Raw genomic sequence first — 26,118 nt, 5'->3', positions numbered from 1 at the left:
AGTAAGATGCATATAATGGTTTGAATGTAGTATTTCAGCTTCAAGCTCCCTACTGCCCCAGCAGAGCTGTCTTTTTTCCTTTTGACCTAGCTGGGGGTGCTTTCAGGCTAATGAAATTAAATGTTTTCTGGTTCTGTTGAGGAGTGTATTTTGTTGGAGCAAGCAGTTTTCAATTTCAGAGTATGACTCTTAAGCCAAAGAACCAGTCAGGAGTGAAATGTTCAATTGCTCACTCTAATGGCAGAGAAACAAGTTAACATTGTATTTGACTGGTAGATGCATCAACAGCATCTGCTGTGAAATTAATGACTCACTTGAGCTGAAGATCCATATGTTAACTAGTGACTGCATCACAAATACTAACAACTTAGGTGAAAGGCTCTTCTAGATTTAAACTTTTAATATCCTGTGATCGTCTTTTTTTTAATAGTCCTAATTAATTTCAAAGTATTTCTTAAGTGACTGTAATATGCTTAAAATAGTTTAGTTTTAAGTAATAAATCTAGTGTTCCAATTGAAAATTTCATATAGCACTATTACTAGGCATGATGAAGCCTGAACAGATGAAAACATTGCCTAATTTTAAAAGCTCAAAGACATTCATATCTGTTAGCTGAACAATGCCTTGAGAATTTTGTTAAAATACACATTTTTAGTTTCCCGTGGAAGCACAGTTGTGCATAGTGTTGCTAAATAAGACAATTGAAAGGATGAGTTGTTGAGTTCAGATATTGTTATTTAGACACTGTACCTTATTGACTGTTTGAAATACATTTTGGAGATGTGAGGAGGGTATAAAACTCAAAAACATGTTTAGTTAATAATAATAACTACACATTTATGGGACAACATTTAACAATAACAACACATAATAGTGATTTAAAGCATGATAACAGTAATGCTTTTTCTTCAAACCTTGAGAGCTTTTCTTGGAGCTGTAAAGGTACACAATTTTTACCTTAATCTTGTGTGCAAAGTGAAATTAATCCGGTATTTGCAAGGATTGTAGCTAATGCTAACATGCAGTGTTTCACAGCATGCAGATCCAGGAAGACAACTGGGAAGCGCCTGTTCTATTTATAACTCAGAAGCAAGTGGGAGTATTTTAGTTAATGATAGAAGTACATGGTCCATTGCATGCATGGAGAAGGAGGACAGCAAATGCAGAATTCCAGGGGTCTGTAGCTATGCACAATTGAGGGGAATTGGAAGACTGACTAGGGAACAGGAAAAGTTTATGTAAATAACATTTTCTTGATAATAACATGAGAAAAATATGAAAGTAATGTGAAAGCTATGAGAAGAGTATTTTTAAAGTGAGTATTGTAGTCTGTGTTGCAGGAAAGTATCGGTGTCTTCATGGCTTTCTTGTTTACCAGTCTGGCTGGTATTCCTGGATGGCATAGTTACTTATGAGAACCCTGGAGCTGGGGAAGCACTTGCCTTGTATTGACCATTGGCTGGCTGTAGTTAGATCTCTAGGACTGAATCTGGAAGTCTGTAAACACTGAGATAAATGGAGCCCTCCTTCTCTGGATCCCTAATTCTGCCCAGATTTAAGAAAAATAATGTATTCAAGTAATTTTCATGACTTATATATTCAAATTTCAGTATATGTTAATAAGCATTTCTGGTATAATCTCCACGATAATTGAGATTATGTAGTTTCTTCATGGGTTTCTGAATGCTTGAAGTTGTATCTGTTGTCATTTTAACTTGTTCTACTTTGATAAATATGACACGAGAGGGCTAACGTGATTGACATACTGCTGCTGTTTGACTGTGACAATGTACAACAGAATTTAATTTTCTCCATAATGAGATGTTAAAGATTTTTGTAGCATACTTGCCATCTGTTTCTATGTAGTCACACTTTTATAGTGAGTAGGTATGTATCTGCAGGGCTATCTTTGCTCTCCAGAGTCAGCAATAATAGTGACAATGTTTTTGGTACCTAGTACTCCTGTAGTGTCTTTCTGCCCACTTCCAAATTATGAAAAATCTGATAATAAAACAAGATGTTAATTTAAAATACTTTAAAGACAAGTCAATCTCTAGCCTTCCCTACATGGTAGGATACATTCAGATACATTTATGCAGAAAAGGTTTCATTATTTTACAGGAAAGAAAAATGAGCAAGACAGAACACAAAAGAAGGCAAAATTAATATCTGTTTTTTGTATTAAAATGAGAAAATATTCACATGACTAATTTGATCACAGTCTATAACTTTCTTATTGGAGGGCAGAGGGGGAGGAGTTGCTGATCACCCTCTGGTGATCAGCATCAGGACACGAGGAAATGGAAACACAATGGTATGCAGTGGCAGTACAAGGAGTAATGGCTTTAAACTGAAAAAGGGTAGATACAAATTAGATAGTAGCCAGAAATTCTTCACTGTGATGGTGGTGAGACACTGAAACAGATTGCTCAGAGAAGCTGTGTATTCCCTGTCCCTAGAAGTGTTAAAGGTCAGGCTGGATGGGGCTTTGAGCAACCTGGTCTAGTGAAAGGTGTTCCTGCCCATGGCAGAGGGTTGGAACAAGATGATATTTAAGGTCCCTTCCAACCCATACCATTGTATGATTCTGTGAATGAAACTGTCTTAGGGAAAGTTCTGGGTAAAGGCTTGTCACTGAGAGACTGGACAGTCACTGGAACAGGATTCCCAGAGAAGTGATCATGGCACCAAACCTGTTTGAGTTCAACGACTGTCTGGATGTTGCTCTTAGTCAAATGACTTAGTCATAGATAGTCCTTAAAGCAGCAGGGAGTTGGACACTGTGATCCTTATGGGTCCCTTCCAACTTCAGATATGCTATGATTCTGCCCAGTTTTGTCAGGCATAAAGTATCTGAATCTTGGATACTCTGTGCGAGGCTAATGTTTCGTTCAGTCAATGTGAACTGAAATGTGTCCTCAGTGGAAATTGGTAGTGACTTGTAGGTACCTCCTTTGTATTACCAGAACTTCTATTTAATTCAGTATTAGGTCATTTGACAGTTATTTTTGCAAAATTTTTGGATGTTGGTGAAGTGTTTTAGTTTGTTTACAAGTAACTGGAAGTTTGTAGGCATGAAGTCAGTAACCTGAAACTCATGTAATGGATTTATGTCAGAGCTGGCAGGAGAGCTGCAAAAATGTATAGCTAATCTATATTAAGACTGGATATCTGTTTAATTGTTATTGTCACTTAAGGACAGAATTATTTCATTTTGAAGTTGCCTTTTCCTTTTCCTCTTTTTTCTTTCTAAGAGGTGCAAAATAATATAGTTTAAGGTTAATATTTTTTCTGCATTTTTTTCCAAATTTGAATGAGATATTCCTACTTGAATCTGGGCTCGTGGTGGATAATAAATTTCACTGCAACCTTAATTATTAGCTCTTATAAGGCAAGATTCAAAGAAATGCTGTACTAGTTACAGATGAGCAGCCTTTTCAAGGTGAATACTGTTGGCATACAAGCAACTGAACTTTGTAAAAGCATAAAGAGTTAAAATGGGAAATGCTGCAAATTAGGAAATACTTATGGATGAAAATGCATCATTTTAAGTTATGCAGAGGGTTTTTTGCTACCTATATAGAATTTTCAGGTAAACTAAAACATGCATCTATGTTTTCGTGTTTTCCAATTTCCTCATTTTTCAAGCATCATCTTTGCTTATGATAGTAGCCCTCTCTGTAGCCTTTTATGGCCCCTCTTTACCGAACTTCCCATAGACAATACAGTTACAATTGCTTCCAGTCCCATTTATAAACTGGTGTTGCTGAGAGTATGTTACAAGGAGTGGTGAGAAGCACTGGTGTCCCAGAGATTCAGAGAGCTTGCATCATGATATTTTGGAAGCTAAGCCCATATAACACATAGTCTGGCAGTTGTCTCTGGCAGATCTCTTCAGATCACACTATTCCAAATGGCACTGTTGTGAGGACATGCTGATTTTAGGAAGGTTTCTTTGGATTAATAGAAAACCTTTTTTTTTCCTTTCCAGTCCTGTGTCTTGCAAATTTTGATATGTTGGTTATTTTTGCTTTCTCTGGTGTTTCATTCCTAAACCCTATGTTGGCCATGTGTAACTGGTGCTGGTGGATGCATTGGAAACAAGTGGAAAGGGAACTGAGGATTTGGGTAGTCATGTAGCAGATACCATGTGTGTGGGAGGCTGGTATTGTTCATCTTGTTTAACCTGTGAAAGCTTAGAAAGCCTTTCTGTGAGGAACAAATAATTGAAAACTTGATACAGACAATTCTGTGCTGGAAAGGGAGATGACAGTATGGATACACCTGACTGTGCATGTGATTCTGTGTCTTAGTGAGGAAGAAATTCTGTTCATTTTACATATGTGGAATAGGAAAATGCTGTTCCCTAATTTGCTATTTCCCCTGTGTGTGTTTGTGTGTATTGGAAGAGAAAAGAATGCTTGGTATACATAACATTTGCAACTTGAGTGCCAAGACTGATATTTTAAATTTACCTTCTTTTTTTTTTTATTTTATGTGCTAACTGAAGTCAGAGTTTTGCTCAGTGAAACTATGTTTTAAAATATTTTGATTACATATTTATATACTTGAAGTACTGTTTTCAGTCAAGAAAATGTTAATCTGTTCTTCAGGTATTTATGATTCTCTTATAGAGAACATCTGAAAGGATTAGCTGTTGTTTGCTTATGATATAATTTTTTGAAAATATTGATTTCTGAATTGCAAATGCTTAATGTAAAGTACTGCAAGAAATCCTATTTTAATTGAGTTTCAATCCAAGTGTGACCTTTTGGTGATAGATCTTACTGGACTTTTGATTGGAATTCACTTTTTTCGTACTTAGAAAAAATATACCTTTTTTCTTTCTTCTCTCAGAATCAACGAATCCCATCTGACATGGTGTTTCTGAGAACCTCGGAAAAAACGGGTATGTTTTCACAATTCACATTGGTTACATGATAATGTAACCACAATTCTTATTGATTACATGATTGGTGGTTTTGGTAGAATTTTAGATTGTACATTGTGGCCAATTTGAAATGGTTGAATAGATTGATGGACCTCTTCTTTCATCAGATTAATGGGAGAGAGTCCATACAAACTCATGCTTGGACTGGAGTAATTTTATTGCAAACATGAGACTTTTATAGATATGTTTCTCTACATGAGTGGTTTTATGAGTTGTTTTAACAAAAGATTTAAATATTAAAAATGCTAAAAGTATTTAGCAAATAGATTTATAAGACTGCATTTGATTAGTATGATTTGTCATTATTTTCACATTTTGACATGATTTGCAACTGATCATTGTCTTGCAACATATCTTTAAATGTCATCTGATTGTGTTTCTGTTATTAAATTTGCAAGAACTCAAATCTGAACCTCCTAATATGTGTTTAAAATAACTATTTTTGGAAAAATTTATTACAATGATCTGAACTCCTGAAATAACTTTTTTTGGGTTCTTTTACTTTGAAATAATACTGCCTTTTTAGTCAGTCAAAAAAAAAAAAAGCCAAAAAACCAGGAATTTTCTTGCATGAGAGAAAGAAAAGTGCTGCTTGTTAGCTCCATTTCTCTTCACATGGTGATAGGGGAGTACTCTTAATCTTTGAGAAACAAATATTTCCTTTATAGGAACCCTATAATTTATAGCTGTTTTGTAAACTTCAGAAATTACTACTGGATGCCCCTGTGTATAACTCAAATGAGTTTTCCTCCTTTATATTACCATTTCTCTTCAGATCCTGAAGAACTGTCTGGTATTTGTCAGACAGCACTAAATTTCACAAAGCTAATAGCTGTGATATTGGTAAGCCCCATATTAGTGCACATAGTATTTCACTGTGGCACTGGAGTCCTATCATATATTTCAGATAAAAGCCTAAATTTGTAGAGATCATTTGAAAAAGAAGACAAAAATACTTCTGATAGCCTAAGGAACTCCAGGAGACCTATATATTTGCTAAAAGAAGAAGTTTCTGTATATTTACTGTGTCTTGTTAATGCTGATTACATGCAGTGGGCATCTATAACTGGCCTGGAGTGACAAAGTCTTCTTGTGGTCTTATATAAGCTCCATTTTTGTTAACCATCCTCTGGTTCAGGATACAGGGATTTTATTTTTATTCCCTCTCAGAACCCCAATCTATTAAAAAGCCTAATTTTCTGTTTACAAGCAACAGGTTAACTAGTTTTATTGCTGCTGCACTTCTTTAAAAACAAAAAAAGAAAGCAAAACCACACAAAAATAATTTCCTAAACTTCAAGCATATGGCAGTAATTGTTTTTTGACTAAATAGTAAACACATCTGTAATTGTTTCTTCCTGATGTTGCAGTTTTGACTGATTTATGCTTTAATTTATAGTTGAAACTTGTAAGTACTTTGTGAAATAGTTTTTGCATGGTTTTATGTTCTATATGTAATTTTATCTCCTGTGTAATAAAGCAGTTTAACTATAGCTTCTTACTATAAACCTCTAAAGAGTAATGAACTCTTTAGAGAGTTTGAACTAATCTCAAAATCCAAACCTCCCTGTAAGCTTATTTTGGGGTAAAGTACAATTTTCCAGCTTCAATATTTACATTACATATTAATGCAGTCTGCAGCATTGCAGTATCCTACACCATCACTCAAAAAAGAAGCAATTTGAGTTTATAAATAGGCAGCTTACAAAGTTCATCCAGAAACTTATGCCCCCCCCATTGCATTTTTACAGTTATCTAGGATATTTTTAACTGTGCATAGCAGAAGCTGCATTCTAGGGTATCAAGCTTATTTTGATAAAACTAATTTCTTATTAGGTGTATTTTTCCTTTATCAAATGCATTGTGTTTTAAGTAGAATGATCTCTTCAAAGATGTGATATAATAACTTGATGTCAATTGTGTGCCTGTATCTAATTACTATGTTTCCTATGTTTATTAATCAGACTTTACAGAAGTTATCGTCTAAAGGCTCATATTGGTGGCACTTTCTTTTGTATTCATGTGACAGTCTGTAACATTCGTATTCCTCTCCTTCATGGATGGAGGCAGCTAGATGGCTGTTCGTATTTTCAGTCAGGATTACTTCCCAGGGGGATGGAGCAGGTGGAAATCATTCCTCAAATGTGAATTCTTTGCTGCTGTCTGGCTCCCTGCATAACAGAGGTTTCCAAAAGACTTTCATTGACTTCCAAAATAAAGAAAAATAATTTTAAAAAATTAGGCATGAAAAGCTTATGGAGCAATATGTTGGAGTTGCATGTATTTGAAAAAGTAGGAGGGGATTATCTATGACTGAATCTTGATTTTACTCATTATATATGGCAGAAGTGACAAGCAATTTGGATGATTTGTCCCATTTATTCAGCCTTCCACCAAATAAAGGAAATGTTCATGCTGAGCTGCAAAAGATGGTTTAAAGGTTATTTTCATTTTCTGTGTAAGCAGGCAGCATGCCAAAATCAACTGACTACCTTAGAGTAAAGCTGTTATGCAAATGTAGGCAAGATCTCTGTTACACCAACACAAAATTCCCTTGCTGAAATTAAACTAGATCTTAAGTGGCCCTTAACAAAACTTTCAGGATCATTTTTAATTTGTTTGGCATGTTCTCTGCATTTCATTTGTCTATATGCCATCTCAATCAAAAATCAAAGGCTAGACAGGGCATTTCAGAGATCATCACATAACTTCATACTTGTCCCCAGAAACTGCCAACTGAAGCGTGTGTTAATAACTTCATTATGGGAGTATCAAAGATACTGTGTGTGTAAAACATAAGAAAAATTTCAAAGATAAACTCTTTCCTTCTCTCTTTCCTTCTCTACAATCCTTGCACTCCACATTGCCTGTGCCTTGGTGCAGTGACTGGCTTCTGATCCAGCTCAGGTATTCCTGTGGTAACACATGCTCTGAGCATGGGTCTGGTCCTGCCAGAAAATCTGGTGCATGTGACTGTAAGACTCAGTGTTTCTGGAATTTGTACTCTTTCTACTTTCAAATGTGAAATTTTGAAAGGAACTACAAACTTTATAGGGTGACTACAAAGTGTCAAAAAAGAATGAATTAAGCTTTTTTTTTCTAGACAAGCTTTTTATTTACATGCCTCTAATAATTCCAGATTCTTATTATTCATGGTGGAAAGTTGGCAAATGCAGTGGCAAGTTCTGAGCTAAGCAAATGTTGATTTTAGCTATCAATTTTTGCTAGGTCCTGGAACAGATAACTGTTGGAGTTACCAGCTTGGCTTTTCTTTTATTCATATGGCTCTTTCATCCGCTCTTGTTTCACAAAAACTCAGGGAACTTCCTAGTTTTGAGTCCATTGTGCTGCCATACTAGGTTGAAATCGGCCACAAGTCAAAAGTTGCTGGTAGAAAAATGGCATGGCAGAATAGCATTCTACATGGAATTACAGCTAAAGGAACTAATTGCCTACATCTGCAGCTGGAATAGCCAAGGGATAAAAAGTTTTAAGTCTTGTGATATGCTCCATGGACACTAGGACTGCAAAAGATTATTTCTGTAGTACTGCTAACTACTTAGGCCTATGACAGACTAATCACAGTGCTGGTAGGATACTGACTTTCCTTAGTTACTTTTTACAGGAGTAGAATTGCTTAATCTTAGTCAAACACTTTTGATTGTTTCCGAACTCCTCTTTGTCACAGATAGTGCTTTGTGGTTGTATGAAAAGTAGAGCTGGATTTTTCTCTTTAGCCTTTTCTGGTGAAACTGAACTTCCAAAGGGTGAACAGGAAGTGCTTTTCCTGGTCTGCTTCAGCTTTCCTGACCATAGTCTTCTTTCCTAGCACAAATCTTCTGCATAGAGTTAAATTTTTTGGTAGACATTTGATCTCATGTAGAGTAACAGCCACTACTTCTGGAAAAGTAGTATTTTTTTTTTCAAGAGAGAGAGTACTGCATTAAAATATTTCTCTTTTAGCAAACTTGTAAAAAAGTTCATAAAAAAGATGTATATGTAGATGTCTGGTAAAATAAAGTCACAAATTTACTTTAATATCTCAGTTGCTTTAGATTTCTCAACAGCTACAGCTCAACAGCTAAGTTGACAAAATAGGTTTTTGTTTTGTTCTTTTTTTTTTTTTAATTGTAGAGGTGATACTCTAGAGAGAGCAACTCCCAGCAGCTGATCAGTTCCACTGCTGTCAAGCATACTGTCATGCAAACGTTTTTATCATAAACCAGTTTTGGTACTGTTTGTCCTTCAATCCAGTACATAATAACTTAGTGGTGTGGACATTGCAAAACACTGTCCTCCACTACAGCTGTGCAATGCAAGCAGTAGGAAAATGGAAAATCATTTAAAAATTCTTACAATCCTTTGTGAAGAACATTTAACTGTTTCCAAGGTAATGCAAGTTGCCCAGTTGCTACATGCAGTATTTTTCAGGTTACATTGTTCTGGTGCTTGCTTGTCAGCCCATTTCTCCAGCTTGTCAAGGTCCCCCTGGACATTTGCCATTGCACAGATCAGTGTTTTGAATTCCACTTATGAAATTATTTAAAAATGGTATTTTTACTCAGGCATAAAATTCTAGTTGCAAACATCTTTATACTTTTTAGAATTGTAGCAAAAAGAGTCATCTCCCTTGCATTAAAATTTGTAGTTGAGAGTTTTTAAGATTCTTTACTTGTAATTACTTTAACAACAATGGTATAAGGAAAATGTGGGAATAAAACAGGAAAACAATTTTTATTTTGAGGCTTTGTAGCAATTCATTTCTGTAGCAATATAACTCTCAGATGTGATTTTTATTTTAAATGCTAACCATTTAACTGGCATAAACTCTGCAGTGCAAGTACAGGCTTAAATAATCATTCATGCAAGTTGATTTTCTGTTGGAAGGGGCTGTGAGTTACCCAGTAAAGGCTTACACCAGAGTCTACTATCTCAAACAAAGTCTGCTTATTAAAGAGTTCTTAAGCATTTCTATACAAAAAGAGAGCATTGTGACCCCAAATACATTTTACTTGTTTAAAATATCTAGTTTTGTAGGTCTTCAAAAGCAAATATTAGTAGAACATTTATGTCAAAGAATGAAACTCCAAACTCACTGCAAGGAAGAATATAATAAAGGTGATGCTAGTACTGTCTATTTATTCTGGACAGTTAGGAGTAAGTGTTCTACAAATAACTTGATTGTCTGGGCCCCAGCCTGGTCTGGAACTTCAGATATTTGAAAATCAAACCAGAGGAGAAAAATGTCAGTTAGGAATTCTGTTGTGCAGCTGATGTCACTTTTTATTTCTTCATAAAACCAGCTGCTGCAGAATAATAAGGCTGAAGGAGTTGCATTTGTCACACATTCTGGAATTTTCTATTATGTTTAGAAAACAAGTGTTGTAAAACCTACCTGTCTGGAAACTAAAATGCTTTGAAAATCTATTGCTATAGGGAATGATAAATGACTAGAGTTAAGTTTTGCACATACGGCCAGATAAAAGTTTATCTTCAGGGCATGAGTAGCTGCCAACAATCTGTCCAAACTACTTTAATCTGTTTCTCTATTTCAGTTCCTATTCCGTTTTTAGCATTTGATTTAACTCAGGCTTGAAATGCTTTGGTATCTGCTTTAAGCCACTGAGTACTGGTGATTTGATGTGATCAGCTACTTGTTTAAAATGTAGTCAGATAGTATGAATGTTATGTGGTGGAAGGAGGTGGTCTCGGCGGGCGTTAGGCTCCAAATAATATTCTACTCTTCTATCAGAACTGTAAAATTACACATTAAAATATGATTAGAAGACATGATCAGATATACAATTCGCTATTATTTTATTTTTTCTGCATACTTGTCTGACCAGTGCAATCCATGTGTTTCATTAGATTTGCAGCAAAATAAGTGCTAGCAAAGAAATATTCTTATTTTTTTTCTTCTGTGTTTAAAAAAAAAGACTAGTAATAGTTGAGAAAATTGATGTGTAAGGAGACTGTGTATTGTGTTAGGCATAAATGATCCTCTTCCTATTTGCCAGTGAGAATGCATTTTCCCAGAAATTTGAGGGGATTTGGTGGATTGGCTTGAGTCGCAGTCTGAATGTCCCGAAATGCCAAACAATTCCCTCTTTTTGGGAAACAATGTAGAGAAACTGAAGGTGAGATCATCAAAGCAGATCTCAGAGACAGGGCAAGTCAGGCAAAAAAAAAATGTGTATATTAAGAGCTGATAGACTTGTTGATATGTTGTCAAAGGCTTTGAAAATAGAAAAACTAAAATTACTCTTGCAAAAGTAGGGTTAAAGAATTCCTTGTGTGGAAGTTTATAACATGTTGTCTGTAAAGTATCTGTAAGGTCCAGTATTAAATCTTCATAGCTGGGTCTCTTGTTTCTTCCCAGTTACCAAACAGTAAAGGAAAATTTGCTTTTCCCTGCTAAACTTTAACTAAAAATTTATTGTCTTGTTTTTTGCATGCCCACTGTACCCTGATGGCTTTGTCAACTCCTTTGACTTGTACTTTTCTGTGTTTAAGCTTTATGAGATACCAAGGCTTTTATTACTACTCCCCCTAATTTAGTTAGACTGTCCTTCAAGTTGATTATTATTGCTGCTAAAATCTTGGAAGCAAAACATGTTCTCAGTGGATACTGGTATATTTGGCCGTATGCTTTTCTCAACTTCCTCTGTGAGCTCTGCTTTCATCAAAAGAGGAGATGCTCCTTAAGTCTTCTACAAGCTCTCTTCTTTGAGATATAGATATACTTTTTTGTGTTACTGGTCTTTAGAAATACATAAGTGCATTAGGAACATTGATGGGGACAGTGAGTTCTGCTGTGCTTCCAGAGCTCTCAAATCATGGAGTTGTTTAGTTGGTATTTATATTTTATCTAAAAAGTGAGAATTTTTTCAGTGTTCTAAGCATTGTCTATGGCAGACTTTTTGATTTAGTCATTACTCTGAAGATGTAAATAATGCACACCATATTTTATCTGTATCACTGGCTTTCTGCAAAAAGAGATTGCTAGTATGCATCAGATGAATAATGGAGGAAAGTGGTGCATCAAATCCTCTTAAAAGGAAAAATTAATGGTTTTGAGTATCCTTCTGTATATCTCAAAATAATATAAATCAATAAACCAGAATTTGAGAATGTGAATATGAATGTAGACTTTTTAAACTTGGAACATTGTTTGCTATATCTGAAAATTCCATAATGTTTTAATGGAGATAAAAATTCCTGAAGCGTAGTGAATCAATACCGCAATTGAAAAAAGATGCAATGTGATCAAGCTTGGATTAAAAAACGTCCAAGTTCTTGTCAATAAGGAGCTGTGATGAGTTTAGGGGTATCATATTGACTGTGTATTAATACATGGTATCCTATAAGACCATCAGCTGATTGTTTAGAATGTAAATGAAACTGTTCATGGATCCAGTGACTGATGGCTTAAATTCCAATTAATCAATTGCTTCATTGGTTTCTTAATCAGATCAAATATCTCAAGCACACACAGTTCTTCTCTGGTCTTAAGAGAAATTATTGCTTTTACTAATTTAATCAGACTTGCATAAATGTGCATCCTCTGGAATGGTGATGTAGCTTAAACGTTTAGGATGTTTCAGGTGTCTTGCGGTTTTGTTCCTCCTTAGAAGCCACCATAATTGAAAGCTGTTCATTAGAATAGTAAATGAAACTCTGTACTCCAATATGTCATCTTGGTGCTGCTATTCACCTTGTCATCAGTTTAAAATTTTCATGTACATAGTCACTTAAGTAATATAAATGATTTAAAAATTAAGTTGTTTGTAAATGATCTGGTGTTAAGTATGTAAAGTCAAAGTCTGTTTTTCTTTTGCTGAGTACATTCTAGTAACCATCTCTTTCTGTGTTTTTCACTTAAAGCAGGGAGGCTGGTAATATTGCCAGAAAATATAAAGCTGTTTATGGCAGTGCAGTTCCACATGCCCTGTTTCCCACTGACCCATCAATTAATTCATCAACACTTGACACAAGCTCTTCACTCTGACACTTATACCAGTTGATCTTAATTTGATTGCTGTTAAAACCTTCCTTTCCTGACAACTGTTGTCAATTATACAAAATAAAATCAAGTATTCATAAGCAGGCTGTAATAGGATATAGGCAGACAGATTTAATAATTCAGTTTTGCTGAGGCTTGAAAGGCATTAGTTGTAGCTGTTGTTCTCATTTGTAAAAAATTCATTGGATACAGCTCTGGGGAGAGAAGGCAGACATAATTTTATTTATTTAGATTTGACAGAGAAGAACCCAGACATGTAGTGATGATTTAGCATTATCTCTGTTTAAGAATAACTGACAGGAATTCTTATCAGTTACATGTTATAGAAAGTAAATGTAATTTACTTTTATGAATTTATTTTTTGACTAATTTAAGTACACACATTATAGGGTTGCTTTTTGACAATATCTGTAATGGAGTGTGGAATTCAACTCTGCATTTAAGCAGAAAAAACAATACCTTTTTAAGACTGGGGTGCCTTGCTTTTATTTTGCTTGTAAAATATGCATATTCCTGTATATCTGCTATATACAACTAAATTATAGTTGCTTCCCTCTGATGCATCTTCCTTACTGTATAACATTAAAATGTGTGCTATGGCATATTTGAATTATACCTATAAGTTTTTTCTTTAATGCTTATCGGCAAGTCAACTTTTTAAGCTTGCTGATAATTGGCAAAAAATTGCAAGCAGAAATATATTAACTTCAATGATTTTTGAGAGAACATTAAATACAGTTTTTGGAACTTCTGTGTTGATTAACTTCTTATACACTATTCTTTACTGTCTATACTAAAGTTTGTAACAAATACCATAGGTGGGTTGACTGGTAAGGCTCTGTGGATTTCCATGTGCTTGTGAAATCTAAAAATAGAAATATTAAAAAAAATAATTTCACTCGTAAAATGCTGATTAAATAGATGTAGTCAAAGACAAATTACTGCTCAAAGCAAGAGCAGAAATAGTGAAGGGTAGAAGTGTGCAACTCCTTTTATGATGTGTCATTTACTTTGTTACTTTTTAATGCTAGTCAGAATAAGTTATTCCTTAGCAGGGTTTTTTTCCTGATTTGAGAATCCTCTTGTGTCTCATCTCATGACTTAGAACTGCTTTCTCAGACCCTTCCTGCAGGCCAGGAGTCGGGAAATGAAAATTAAGTTTGGATACTGGACAAGTTGGATAGTTTAGTTATGTCAAGAAAGCTATCTTAATTTTTCATGTTGCTATTTGTCCAGAACCATGGCCAGTCCTGGAAAGCAAACATTAGCATATTTTATCTTTAGGTATTAGCATATTTTAGCTTTAGCTATTAGCATATTTTCCAACCTTCTCTTTGTAAAAGCAAAGCCAGTAGACTTCATGATCAAGAAGGAAGTAGGGAGGAAGCTCTGCCTTTTCATCATGCCACTCTACCTAAACTTTTTGCTTGCCATTTTCAGAGTCTGATTTGCACATAATTTCCATCAGTTGATGAATTCATTTTGAGGTATTTCGATTCAATTATGCAGTCTAGGATTATTCAAGAGTATTACTGCCTAACAAAGAACATTGGGTCGTATTTTCATACCTGGTAGGATATTCTGTGTCTGTCCGGCTATTTAAGGGCACTATTAGGCTACTAAGAAAAGTATACAATAGAACAGTCTTTGCCTAAAGCCATGTGTGAAATTAAAATGTCTATGATATGCAGGAATGTATGTAATCTAACACAGGAGATGCTACAAATCTTCATTAGCACACAGTTTTGATTCTGCAGCAAACTAAATCAACTTCTCTAGGGCAGTTGAGATTTTCTTTCCCCACATATTTCAAATATTAAATCTCTTTGTTACTAGGATAACATGTTCTTTTTTTTCATTACAGCTTTCCATTAAAATCAAGGGATGCAGTTCTACAAAGATTAAATTATTTTCATTTTGTGAAGTAATTGCTTTTAGTCTGTCAATTTTGAGTTTCTTGTGTTAAGTACAAGTTCCATAAAAGCTACTTGTTTAACAGGTTGAATATTAAGCTAATTGTTTTGAGGAGAAATTATCCAACTTTCTGCTTAACAGAAAGAACAACATTTCCAAATCAAATAAAATAGGAACAAATAATTTAATTAATAGCCAGCAAATTTATGACTGACTTTCTTAATAAACCCTGGAAGCTAGAATTCATTTAAGAAAATAAGTAATAGCTTGTTTTCAGAAGCTTAATTTAAAAGCTGTATTTAATCTTCTGAAGCATGTATATAAAAATAAAATGGAAGTGTTTGATATTATTAAAAGTTCATATACATTACTATAATTTCAGGAATTTAAAGACATCCACGTATAAAGAAATTAATACATAAACTATGATTAGCAAATTTGGTAGTTTAAAAAAACTAGATTAGGCTACCTGGTGATGATGCATAGTATTAATTAAGAGAAAGGGTATGATATAAATGTGTTTTACTTGATTAAGGAGATTCCCTTTCTGGTTTTGGGGAAGACTTTTTTCCCTTTTTTTTTCTCTCCTGCACATTTTTTTAAGGTGAAAATATTCCCAGCTTTTTCAAAGAATAACCTGTATTTAGTTTGAGAATTTTTGTTCAGGGCCATTTTATTCAGCATTCCCAGAGGCAGGTAGCTGACCGCTGCATGTGCACATGTACACCATTCCCAAAGGCATTAGACATGTACACGTCCTTCAGGTATTATCTGATTGAAGCCTTAAGTCCAGCACACACTAAGTAGAAATCTTCCTGCTTACTCTGTATTCACAATACAGAGTTTGTTTGACAAATCTAGGCCAGGCGTATCATGGCTCTAGATTAGTGCGATCGTAGATAAGCTTTTTTATCTCTATTTCAAAACACCATAAAAGCTACTGAAGTAAGCATTACTTTTCTTCAATATTCTACTAACACACAAAATACTTTTAAAAATATATTTTTATCCATGATATCTCAAAAAACATAAATAAGTAGTCTGTTACTAATTATCAATGTATCCTTATAATGTGAAGTTATGTAGTTATTTCAAGTTCTTAAAATTATTTAATCCTTTGTATTGAGGTGCGGTTTTTCCTTGGAAGAGTAACCTTAGGATAAATTCTGGACAGAACTCAAATAATTGAGCTCTTGCTAAACCACCAAACAGAATTGTGAAACCAAAACAGAATTGGACTTTCCTAAGAATTCAACTTTAAAGTTTCAGCTGAAATGGTTTCAAAAATCAGTTTGTTGCTGCTTGGGCAGCACTTTGCATGCATTGCTCTATGTTGATTTCTGCCTGTGTTCAACTGATTAGGCTAAATGAATATTACATACTTGTAAACTAGTTTAAATGTGCTCATGAAGTTTGCATCATTTTTGATAAATGATTCATCTATATAGGTCCAGTGCAATTTCCTTGAATTAACCTTAAATTCTAATTCAGATAATTCCAAAATTTTCACTTGAATGATGGAAATAAGTCAGATGTTCACAATGTACAACTTTGTCTACTAATTTTGAAGAACTGTATAGTTGTGGGAAATGAGCAGCTGAGTGCTTCTCTGTATAAGGTAGAAGTTTTAATTTTGTGCATTCTTCTTTATATGTAGCCTTATGAAAATTTTTCATGTTCAGTGTGTAATTAAATTTTTCTTTTTTCATTTTTTCTTTTTGTAAACAGATACTTTTGATTGGTAAATGCTTAATGGCATTTCCTTAAATGCCTCATTTTTAAAAGCAGTACAGACTTCAAAAACATTCTTGTGTGCTGTAAAATAGTTGTCAGGTTCAAGAGTTATTTCTGTATTCAGAAGGAATAGCAACTCCTGACATGTATAGATGATTTGGGGATTTTTTCTTTTTCTGGCAAGTCATGTTTGGGTTAGAAATGTAAGAGACTTTTCACACTGTCCTAAAGCATTCTTCTGAAGTATGTAACACAATTTTTACAACTTTTTTGGATGAGCTTTTTGGTTTTAATTTTGTTATTGAGGGAGGAGGGTGCAATGCTTCCAAGCATTTTAAAATGGAAAAATGAAAATACTTATTTTTTTCAAAAGACTTTGATTTTTAGAAGTTTTATGTACTGCTGACTCAAATACCTCTCAAAGGTAAAGTACATGTGACTTCCACACAATACACAGTGGAGAATATTTAGTTTTACAAAAATTAAAGGTTTTTGGTAGGGGTGAAGAGTTCTTTTTTTATACTTTCCAATTACATATTTAATCTTCCATGTTTATAGCTTAGTTAAGCCAGGTTAACTTAGAGAATAGTTTAAATTACTTAGTCAAATCTACTGCAATATTTGAGATGGAGGAGAGGATTGTATTGTTTCGGTTTTGCTTTTGTGATCACTACTGAAAGCTGACTTGGCAGAAAGCAGTCTTTTTTTCTGGATAAAAGGGAAACAGGCTATGAGATAAGTTATTGATGAAATTAACTGCTGAAGTGAAGAGGAAATGCAGCTGGCCAATACATGTCATAGTGTGAGCTCTATTAAATGAATATATGTGCAGTCAACCATTCACAGCAGCCACACTGGTCTTGAACTGAATTGATCTATAGTATAATTCTAAATGAAATTGATGCAAGAGAGCAACCATTGACAGCAAGGTAAAGAGAACCATGAAAGTCTTGTACAGGAAAAGTATGATGGAGAGTAGGCTCATCTATGCCATGGACAGAAAATGCAGTGATACCGTGGTGTTTCTAGGTGTTCCTAGGTACGTCACACTTCATTATAATGCAATGGATGTTGCTGACACTTCAAAAAAATTTATAGTATTTTATTCTTAGAAGAAAATTCATAAAGAATTCTATTAAGAATTTAAAACCAGTTTTTGAAGAACTTCAGACACAGCTTTGCAGCTTGTATCTCTGAGCTTTGGGTGAAATTTAGCTGTGATAATGTTTTCTGAGAGCTGTCTATATTAACATTTAAAGATTAGTTTATTTACAATGCCCTTAATATAAATAGAGCTGTTACATGAAAGCTTGTAAGATTCTTTGAAGTCTGTTGTGCAAAAACACTACCTTTTAGTCAGGTGCAATTTCAGGTGGCTTTTCTCTCAAGCACGTCCTTTCCTTTCAGGCAACCATTCATCAAACTGCTTAATTTGCAGACTTTGATGGATAAAACATTGGGTTCTATTGGACTTTACTTACACCAGGGTCCACTTGTCCTATAAAATAATCTCTCAATTTATGTTCACTGGTAGGTACTCTTTCTTGGCATATTGCCTTGACACATTCTAGCAGACTTTCTTCTTGTCTATAATGAGACTCAAATCTGGACAAACTCCTTTGCAGTGTTTCCTTCCACTTAATTGCTACCACATCACTTCAAGGGGTAAAACTACTTTGTTAGTTTTTATTGGATTGGTTGAAATACAGACAGAAATATGTGTGTTTATATAAATGTCTGTTTGTTAAAATTTATTAAAAACTTGTAAAATCTATTCTTTGCACACCCAGTTACACACCAGTAACAATAGTGTATACATTTGTTTAGCTGTAGTATAAAGGAAATTGTAATTACTACTTCAGAAATATTTACGGATTCTCCAGTGTAGCCGTTGTGAAGAGTGTTGCTAAAATTTTACCACCTTTTTAAAAGGCTTCAAGCTTAATGGAATAGCAGTTAATTTTGTATTTTTAATAGATTTGCAGTGTTTGCGTGTGGTCTTTTTTGAATCTTACATTAGTAATGTATGTAATACTCCAGACTTGATGATATCCATCAAACGATGTATGGGGGTAAGAGTAGGCTCTGCAGTGGTCTCAGTTTTCTGTTTCTTCAATCCTGGTCTTCAGTTTGTACAGCACACTGATTCTCTTCAGTGTATATCAGTGTGTATCTTGAGTTTCTCTCATATCTTAAGTACTTTGCATGTGTTGACAGGTGTCTTTAGTCTTGGACCACCAATAGTTGCAGATGATTCAAAAATACTTCTTTTAAGTATCATACATTCAGATCCACATTGTTTTGAATGCTGTCCATATTAAGGACTTATTTAATTTTATTTTTTTCAGAGAAGCCAGGAGACAATAAGCAATTAAACTTTGTGATGTCATACCAGGATGGAGAAAAAATTCACAGTATTCTGTAGTGTTTGAATTGTACAAGTGACAGAATTACATAAAGAAATGAAATTAAATCTTTTTCAACTCAAGTTGAAGTTGTATCTCTTGATGATAATATTTAAAAACCTGTTCAGAAACTTTGAAGAAATGTGTAAATGGTTTTTAAAGGATTCTTATATCCATCACAAAAAATGATGCTCAGCACCCATGACAGAATATTATTTCCATTCCTGTAAAATGTGGCCTGAATGTGGGTAAAATTAGACATATTGCTAATTTTATTAGAAAAAATGGTGCAATTGTGTGATATCTAAAGCATTCCTGGAAGAGAGCACACAGACACTCCAAAATACAAATCCTTTTATATCTTGCACATTTTTTTAAAAATGGTTGTAAATTGTGGTTTTTTACATGTTTTTACCCTGTTTACATGCTTTTACTCTTTTACATGTTGTTGTGGTTTAGGGCAAATTTGGAGGAGAATTTCCAAATTAGGGCTCCTCCAGTTAGCAAACCCACACAGCCCCTCCCCCCAACCGGTTCGGGAAGGATTCTTCGGAGAGGAGTGGAAAGAACCTGTTTATTTAACAAGCACAGCACCCCCCAGCACACAAAATGAACAATACCGGATGACACCACTCTGAAAAAAGATGACAAATTCAGAAAGTCTCTCTGGGGGTGGTCACTCTGGTCTCAGTCCCTCCGACGATGGGGCAGCTGCTGCAGGCCAGAAGGTGCAGGATCTTGGTGTTTCTCAGGTCCCAGTCCGGAGCAGGTTCAAAGTGATCAGAAAAAGGAAAGGAGAAACCGTCCAGGAAGAAATTGGACAGTTTAGCTGAATTAGCTAAAGAGCAAAAGCAAGCAGAAGCAAAGCGAGCAAGAGCGAAAGAGCCAAAGCAGAAAGCAAAAGCAGCAAAAGCCAAAGCTGCAGTCCCTGTGTCCCGCCAGGCTGATAAGAAAACCAAAACAAAACTTTCCCGCTTCAGAGCCGGTCTTAAAGGTACAGAACATAATATCCAACATTAACAGAACACATGAATGGGGATACAAGCATCATAACGTCACCCTAGGACACATGTTTTTAACCCAAACTGAATTTTTGAGATTGAAATAATAGTTTGATGTCTCTTTGTTACTTCAAGGTTCATGTTTCATTCGAACTGACCAGCTGGATGGGGAAACAGACTGGAAACTGAAGGTTGCTGTCAGTTGCACACAAAGATTGCCAGCTTTGGGGGTAAGCATTCTGTTTGCTTTTAAGTTATCTTCTGTGTGTGCATCTATATCTGTTATCCAAAAGATTGTTACAGTTACTGTAAGTGTTGAAAAATACCAGAACCTTAGTTTTTACAATAAATAAGACACAAATATTCCTGGTTTTGCATTGAGAAGAAACTGAGTCAGAACTGGATTTTTATCTTTCAGCCTAGTGGTTCTCATTGTTGTCCACACAGAGATTCACACTCTCTAGAAGCAAGTCACAGTTACAGTGTTTTCAACCAAGTGTTAGACTGCAAGTACAAATTATTCTTGTCTCAGGAACCATTGCTTTAATCACTTAATTGTGAGCTTGGGAAACAATAGTCTGCTCCTGGAAGGTGAAGTGTTTCTCGTTGTCACCATTCTTTCTGATCCATCTAGGTGCAATGTGCCAGTTCTTGCAAGCAGAGGTCTCTAAGAGTGGCCTAAATGTGGGTATTTTTTGATTACATTCATTTGTTGTGTCACGAGTAGATCTAAAATCAAGAAAAGGAACACAAGTGTGTGTGTGTGTATGTGTATATATACACATCCAAAATAGACACATACCTACAAAAGCAAATGTAAAATTGTATAAAAGTCTCCTTTACAAGAAGCTGAATTGTTTCCCTTGTACTGGGAAAGCTTTCTGTTATACTGGCGAGTTGGCTTGGTATTAGGGGACCTCCTTTGAAAATATACTCAAGTGACAAGCTCATGGAAATTTACCTCTACAGAATTTCTGGTGTTTTTACACTAAATCTTTTAAGTGTTTTATTAAAGGCAAATAAAGGTGCCTTAAGAAGACTGTTTATATTCCATCTCAATAGCAAAAGTGTTAGATTATCTGCTGGATCTTAACAGGACTTCTGCAGTTACACTTCCAGAAATAGAGTTGCTGCCACAGTCATACTAGCAAAAAGGAGAGGTTTTCTCCTGTGTTCGTATTCTCTGACTACTAACTTCACAAGTGACAGAAGGAAGTAGTTACATTGCAAATGCACTTTAGAGGATTTGAGAACAAGGTTTGGAACCAAAGGTTGGTCATGCCAGACAGAGATGCCAAGTCAGGCTTCAAGTCATGAGTTCTGGTGCCAGAACAGACTTTAACAAATATTCTGTAACCTGCAGTTGAATTTAGTGTTTGTAATAATGCTTCTCCTGTCATTTTTAATATTTAATCAAGGCCTTCTCTTGTTTTCTTATTAAAAGAAAATCATATTGAAATTTGGGACACATTTAATGTGTTTGACTAAAATACAATCAACTTTCTATCTTGCTTTAATTTTTTTTAAAATTTACTTTAGTAGTACTTCTCCAACAGTTACTCCTGTATTCAATTTAGGCGTTATGTTTTGTTTGTCTTTTTTTTTTGGAAACATCACTGACTGCAGTTGCAAACACTCTGCAAAGCACTGCCTCAGTGTTTTATTTGTTGATTATAATTTTGAGATATTCTGAGCTTAGAAGTCTTGGTCTACTGAGGCTGATGAAATCTGGAGTAAGTTACAATGCAGAGGCTTCTCTGCATTATTCTTTGGAAAAGAAAAAACCCTTTTGCATTAACTTTTCTTTTTCCCCTAAAAAAGTCAAATACATGTTTAAAGTTTTTCCCTTCTTGTTAGGAAGAAAGCACAGAATTACCTTTCTAGCTTTCATGTTAGGAGGAACATGAAATTTTTGTATTGTAATTTTTATATTATGTTCTTTGTTTAAAGAAAAATTATCAATAGACTTGATATATAAAGCATTAGGCATCTATGGAGGTAATGCAAAATTATGGCTAAGTCTGTGCAGTATGATTTGGAGAATTAAATAAACTTTTCTAGACTAGTAAATCAGAAGTGATTCAAGTTGGGATGTCTGCATTTGAATGGTGGGACATGCAGCCTCATCTTCCTGCAGACATGAAGGTTCGCTTCAGGGGTGGTTGTTTTGGGTGTGAAGGGGAGGGAAGGCAAGTTATTGCCAAGAAATTATTTGTTCATCTGGGAAAAAATATAGTGGGGTCAACTGTACAATATAGTAACCATTACTTCCTTAGTTGTTTCCACTTAGGGCTATTAACCTCCATCTAACTGTTCTGGGTTTCTTGCAAGATCTTTATACTCTCCCTCTTGAGCTGTGGGTGACCTGAGTCATATTGTAAGTGTGGTTAATCAGGAGCTGCTTCCACTTAACAGACCTCTCCTGGCAACCAGCAGCATATGAAAGCCACAAGCAGTTGATGTGCCTCTGCCCTTTCTCACACCACTCAGTTATTGGTGCTTAACAGGTGCTAGACAAAGCTTTGTCTGCATAAGCTGACATTTCATCCTGAAGTGACTGACACTGGGTGTAATACTTCCTGCCAACTAAACTGAAACACTTCCAAATTATTCTACTATGGGGTATGGACAAACCACTTACACCTGGTGGTTCTTAACTGAGCTCATTTTAAATGGCTGCTCCCAGCAAGACTTAGACTGTTTGCCATGCTCATGTCATATATTTGCTTTGCTCCTAAGCCCCATCTGTCTGTGGCTTACTTTGGTAGAGTGGTAGCCTAATGAACCCAAATGTGAATGGTTTTTAAGGGATTCTCATATCTGTCACAAAAAATGATGCTCAGTGCCCATCACGGAACATTATTTCCATTCCTGTAGAAAAGCACATTAATAATTAGATTTCTGCAAAGATGTTTTTTACCTTTATTCAAATTACAGTGATATGCAGGAGTGTCAGTCATGTAAAGAAACTCAGTGGATAGACAACTTCAGAGATTGGTATGGAGGTCTAAGCAAGCTATGAATACCAAACTAACAAAAAATAGCATTATGAAACTATTTTACTGTCAGCTTAATTTTATGCTTTATAATATAGTTATAAGCTATATTTGTATATGGGCCCTATAGGAAGTCAAAATGTAGTCCCCAGAATTATTTCGTTATAGTTACACAGTGGGCTTCCTGTACCAAATACCAGGTGTATCGTGCCGTGACCCATCCAGCTGCCGTGTCCAGCACTGCAGCCGGTGCGTGCCTGCAGCCCGGGGCTCCCGGCGTGCCCCTGCCAGCTCCCGGCCCTCCCGGCTCGCTGCGGCAGCTCGGCAGGGCAGCATAGCTCTGGGCTCCAAGGTGAAATCCCTATGGCCATGTGATGAGCCGGCACCCGGCGGCTTCTCCCAGGCAGAGCCTGTGCCAGCCAGGGCAGCGGGGTTCAGTCCTGGTGGCTCTGCCCTCTCTGCCCCTGGGCTGACGTTTTGGGCTGTTACTGGATGGATCACATTATTCCGGCCAGCCTCTGCCCGCAGTGGCCTCCCGAGACTCATCGCACATCCCTACCACAGTGGCTTCTCCACGTTTGTGATGTACTTCAAAGCTGAGACTTACAGTTCATGCTTCCATATTGAAATATATTTTTAATAATTAAAAATACAGTTTATGCAAGTTGAACATAAAATAGACTATGAATAGTTAGCTGTTGTGTTGGATAGAATAAATTTGTCACTCATTTTGATTTCTTTATTTAAAAACATAGTCATTAAGGCTGTGAAAGACCTCTAAGACTGTTGAATCCAGTGAACAGCTCCACTGTGTTCAGAAATAAACTGCATACCCAAGTGCCACATCCACATGCCTTTTGAACACTTTCAGGGATGGTGATTCCACCACTTCCCTGGACAACCTGTTCCAATGCCTGACCATCCTTTCTGAGAAGAAATTTTTTCTAAGATCTAATCTAAACTTCCCCTGGAGCAACTTGGGGCCATTTCCTCTGCTCCTGTCACTTGTTACCTGGGAGAAGAATCTGACCCCCACCTCGCTGCAACCTCCTTTCAGGTAGGAGAGTGAGTATCTTGCATTGGCATGAGCTGTCAGCCGTGTCACCAGAGCAGCACTGTAATCCTACCCACTGTGGCACCCAGAACAAACAAACCTGCAGACCTTCAGAGCTTTTCTTAAAGAACAGATGATACCACCAAGATGATCGGTACAGATTTTGTTGTCTTTCTAAAGCACTTAATGTGATAAGAGAATTAAAATTTCAGCAAGTCCCTTAATGATGGCTGAGCAGCAAATAGGGTAACACCTGGATTAGGTTTCTTGCAGTTTCATACTTATAGGTCAGACAGTTCTGGCAATACACAACTTCTGAGGCATTCTTCTCTAGCTTGTGTGATCAGCTATATTTATTAACAGCAGTGAGGTCACTGTAATTTTCAATAAATGGTGACTTGCTGATTTATATCAGAAGATCCATACAGCAGTAAACAATGCCATTTACATTTAATTAGTTTTATTGAACCAAAGGCAATTTTATTTGCAATGAACTACATGTTATGATTAAGAATGTATTTTAATGATCTTTAAGTAAGGTGAACAAATGTTGCCCTTGACCTAATAGAGGAGATTTTTCTATGTTATTGATAACTGTGGCGATTTTTAAATTGTGAAATGCAAAACAGAGCATTTTCATTATTATACCATCACAAAGTCATTTTCTGACTTGCAGTGTAGAAGACTGAAATGCATTCTTCTCAATTATTATTTTTAAGTATGAGATAATTAAATGCATATAAATTTTTAAGAAAAACTCATCTACTCTTATATAAGAATATTTTTTTACTTGAGATTCAAGTCTTTCATATAGTTTTTTTAATCTAGAACTGTTACAGTCCCCACCCAAATGTGGTTTTTTGTCTTGAGTAAGAAAATAAAGGAGATCATTTGACCTTATTGCATCCTAAAAGTGATGTAATTTTAGATGTAGAATACTGTTTCTATTGAATGTATCAGTAAAACTATTTGGCTTCAGTGAATCAGCAGTTCAGTGTATTAGTATGAAAATAAGTCTTTACTGAAGCTGAGTTTCACAAATCCCCCATTAGTTAAATCATTAATAAAAAGTAGTTGCCTTTTCTAAAAATAATAGAATCAAATCCTTTGTTTAAGGTAATTTCCTTTCCCCCTGCTTTTGTATAAGGGAAAGCAATGACATAACTGAACAGGGTAATTTTTTCTTGCCTAGTGAGCAGAAATTATATTTATATGTAGTGTTGCTTACAAATATTGATGTCTGCTTGTTAAAGTCACCCTCACAATTTCTTTCAAAACATTGAGAGGAGAAATGCAGAGCTTTCATACTGGAGAAGCAGCACTTGGTGAAAAAATATCTTTATATTACAGTAACCTTTCTTGGTTGTTGAATGGAGTTCATAGGAAATTTGTCTTCTGTAACTGTATAATTCTTCAAGTTTTTCTTTCTTTAGCTCATATTATAAAACTAACATATTTTATTGGCCTGAGAATGGTGTCCAGTTGGAGTACGGAACACTTGGCTACAGCAAATAAGAATCTTTAACTCTTTTCTTAATCCTAATAATGAAAAAAATACTTCAGAAATCTACTGAGCTCAAGTTATATGCTTTTATGTCTTTCTGCTACTCATTAATTAAATGCCAATGGGATAACACCCTAGATTTCACCCAGAGCATAGTTTTTTTTTATTTTACAAAAAAACCCCATGCCCTTCTGGAACACTATGCCAGTTCTGGCTTGTAGCATTTCAGAGTGTCAATAATGTGCAGATATCAGTTTTTCACAGAGGTAAGTAAGTTTGTTTCACAGCTGAAATTCAAAAAAGAAAAAAAATGAAAACACAAATTTAGGTGTTAAATCAGAAATAAAAAAGGCGAACTAAAACATAAAAAGACACCAAAGGAATGTAGATAGGTAGAGAGAATTTTTTTACATTTGAGATGAAACAAAGGAGAAGATCACAATAGAAAAAAATAGATTAGAACCAAGGAAACTATATTACTGTATGAATGCCAATTCACTTTAAAAAGGTGGATATTTCTACTTTCTTTTATTTT

The 26,118-nt window shown here is 35.3% G+C and overlaps 1 protein-coding gene across 2 annotated transcripts in view; it reads left to right on the top strand.

The window, feature by feature from the left end:
* Window positions 1-26,118, top strand: part of ATP9B (ATPase phospholipid transporting 9B (putative)) — a 151,235-nt gene that overhangs the window by 42,882 nt on the left and 82,235 nt on the right. For both annotated transcript variants that reach the window (XM_077179951.1, XM_054629997.2), the window contains exons 7-8: window positions 4,859-4,910; window positions 20,165-20,259. In XM_077179951.1, coding sequence (XP_077036066.1) covers window positions 4,859-4,910; window positions 20,165-20,259 — 147 coding nt within the window. The remainder of the gene's footprint in view (window positions 1-4,858; window positions 4,911-20,164; window positions 20,260-26,118) is intronic.

The sequence above is a fragment of the Agelaius phoeniceus genome, chromosome 1, assembly GCF_051311805.1.
Source record: "Agelaius phoeniceus isolate bAgePho1 chromosome 1, bAgePho1.hap1, whole genome shotgun sequence".
Taxonomy (NCBI): Eukaryota; Metazoa; Chordata; class Aves; order Passeriformes; family Icteridae; genus Agelaius; species Agelaius phoeniceus.
This window is presented reverse-complemented; position numbering and strand designations above follow the sequence as displayed.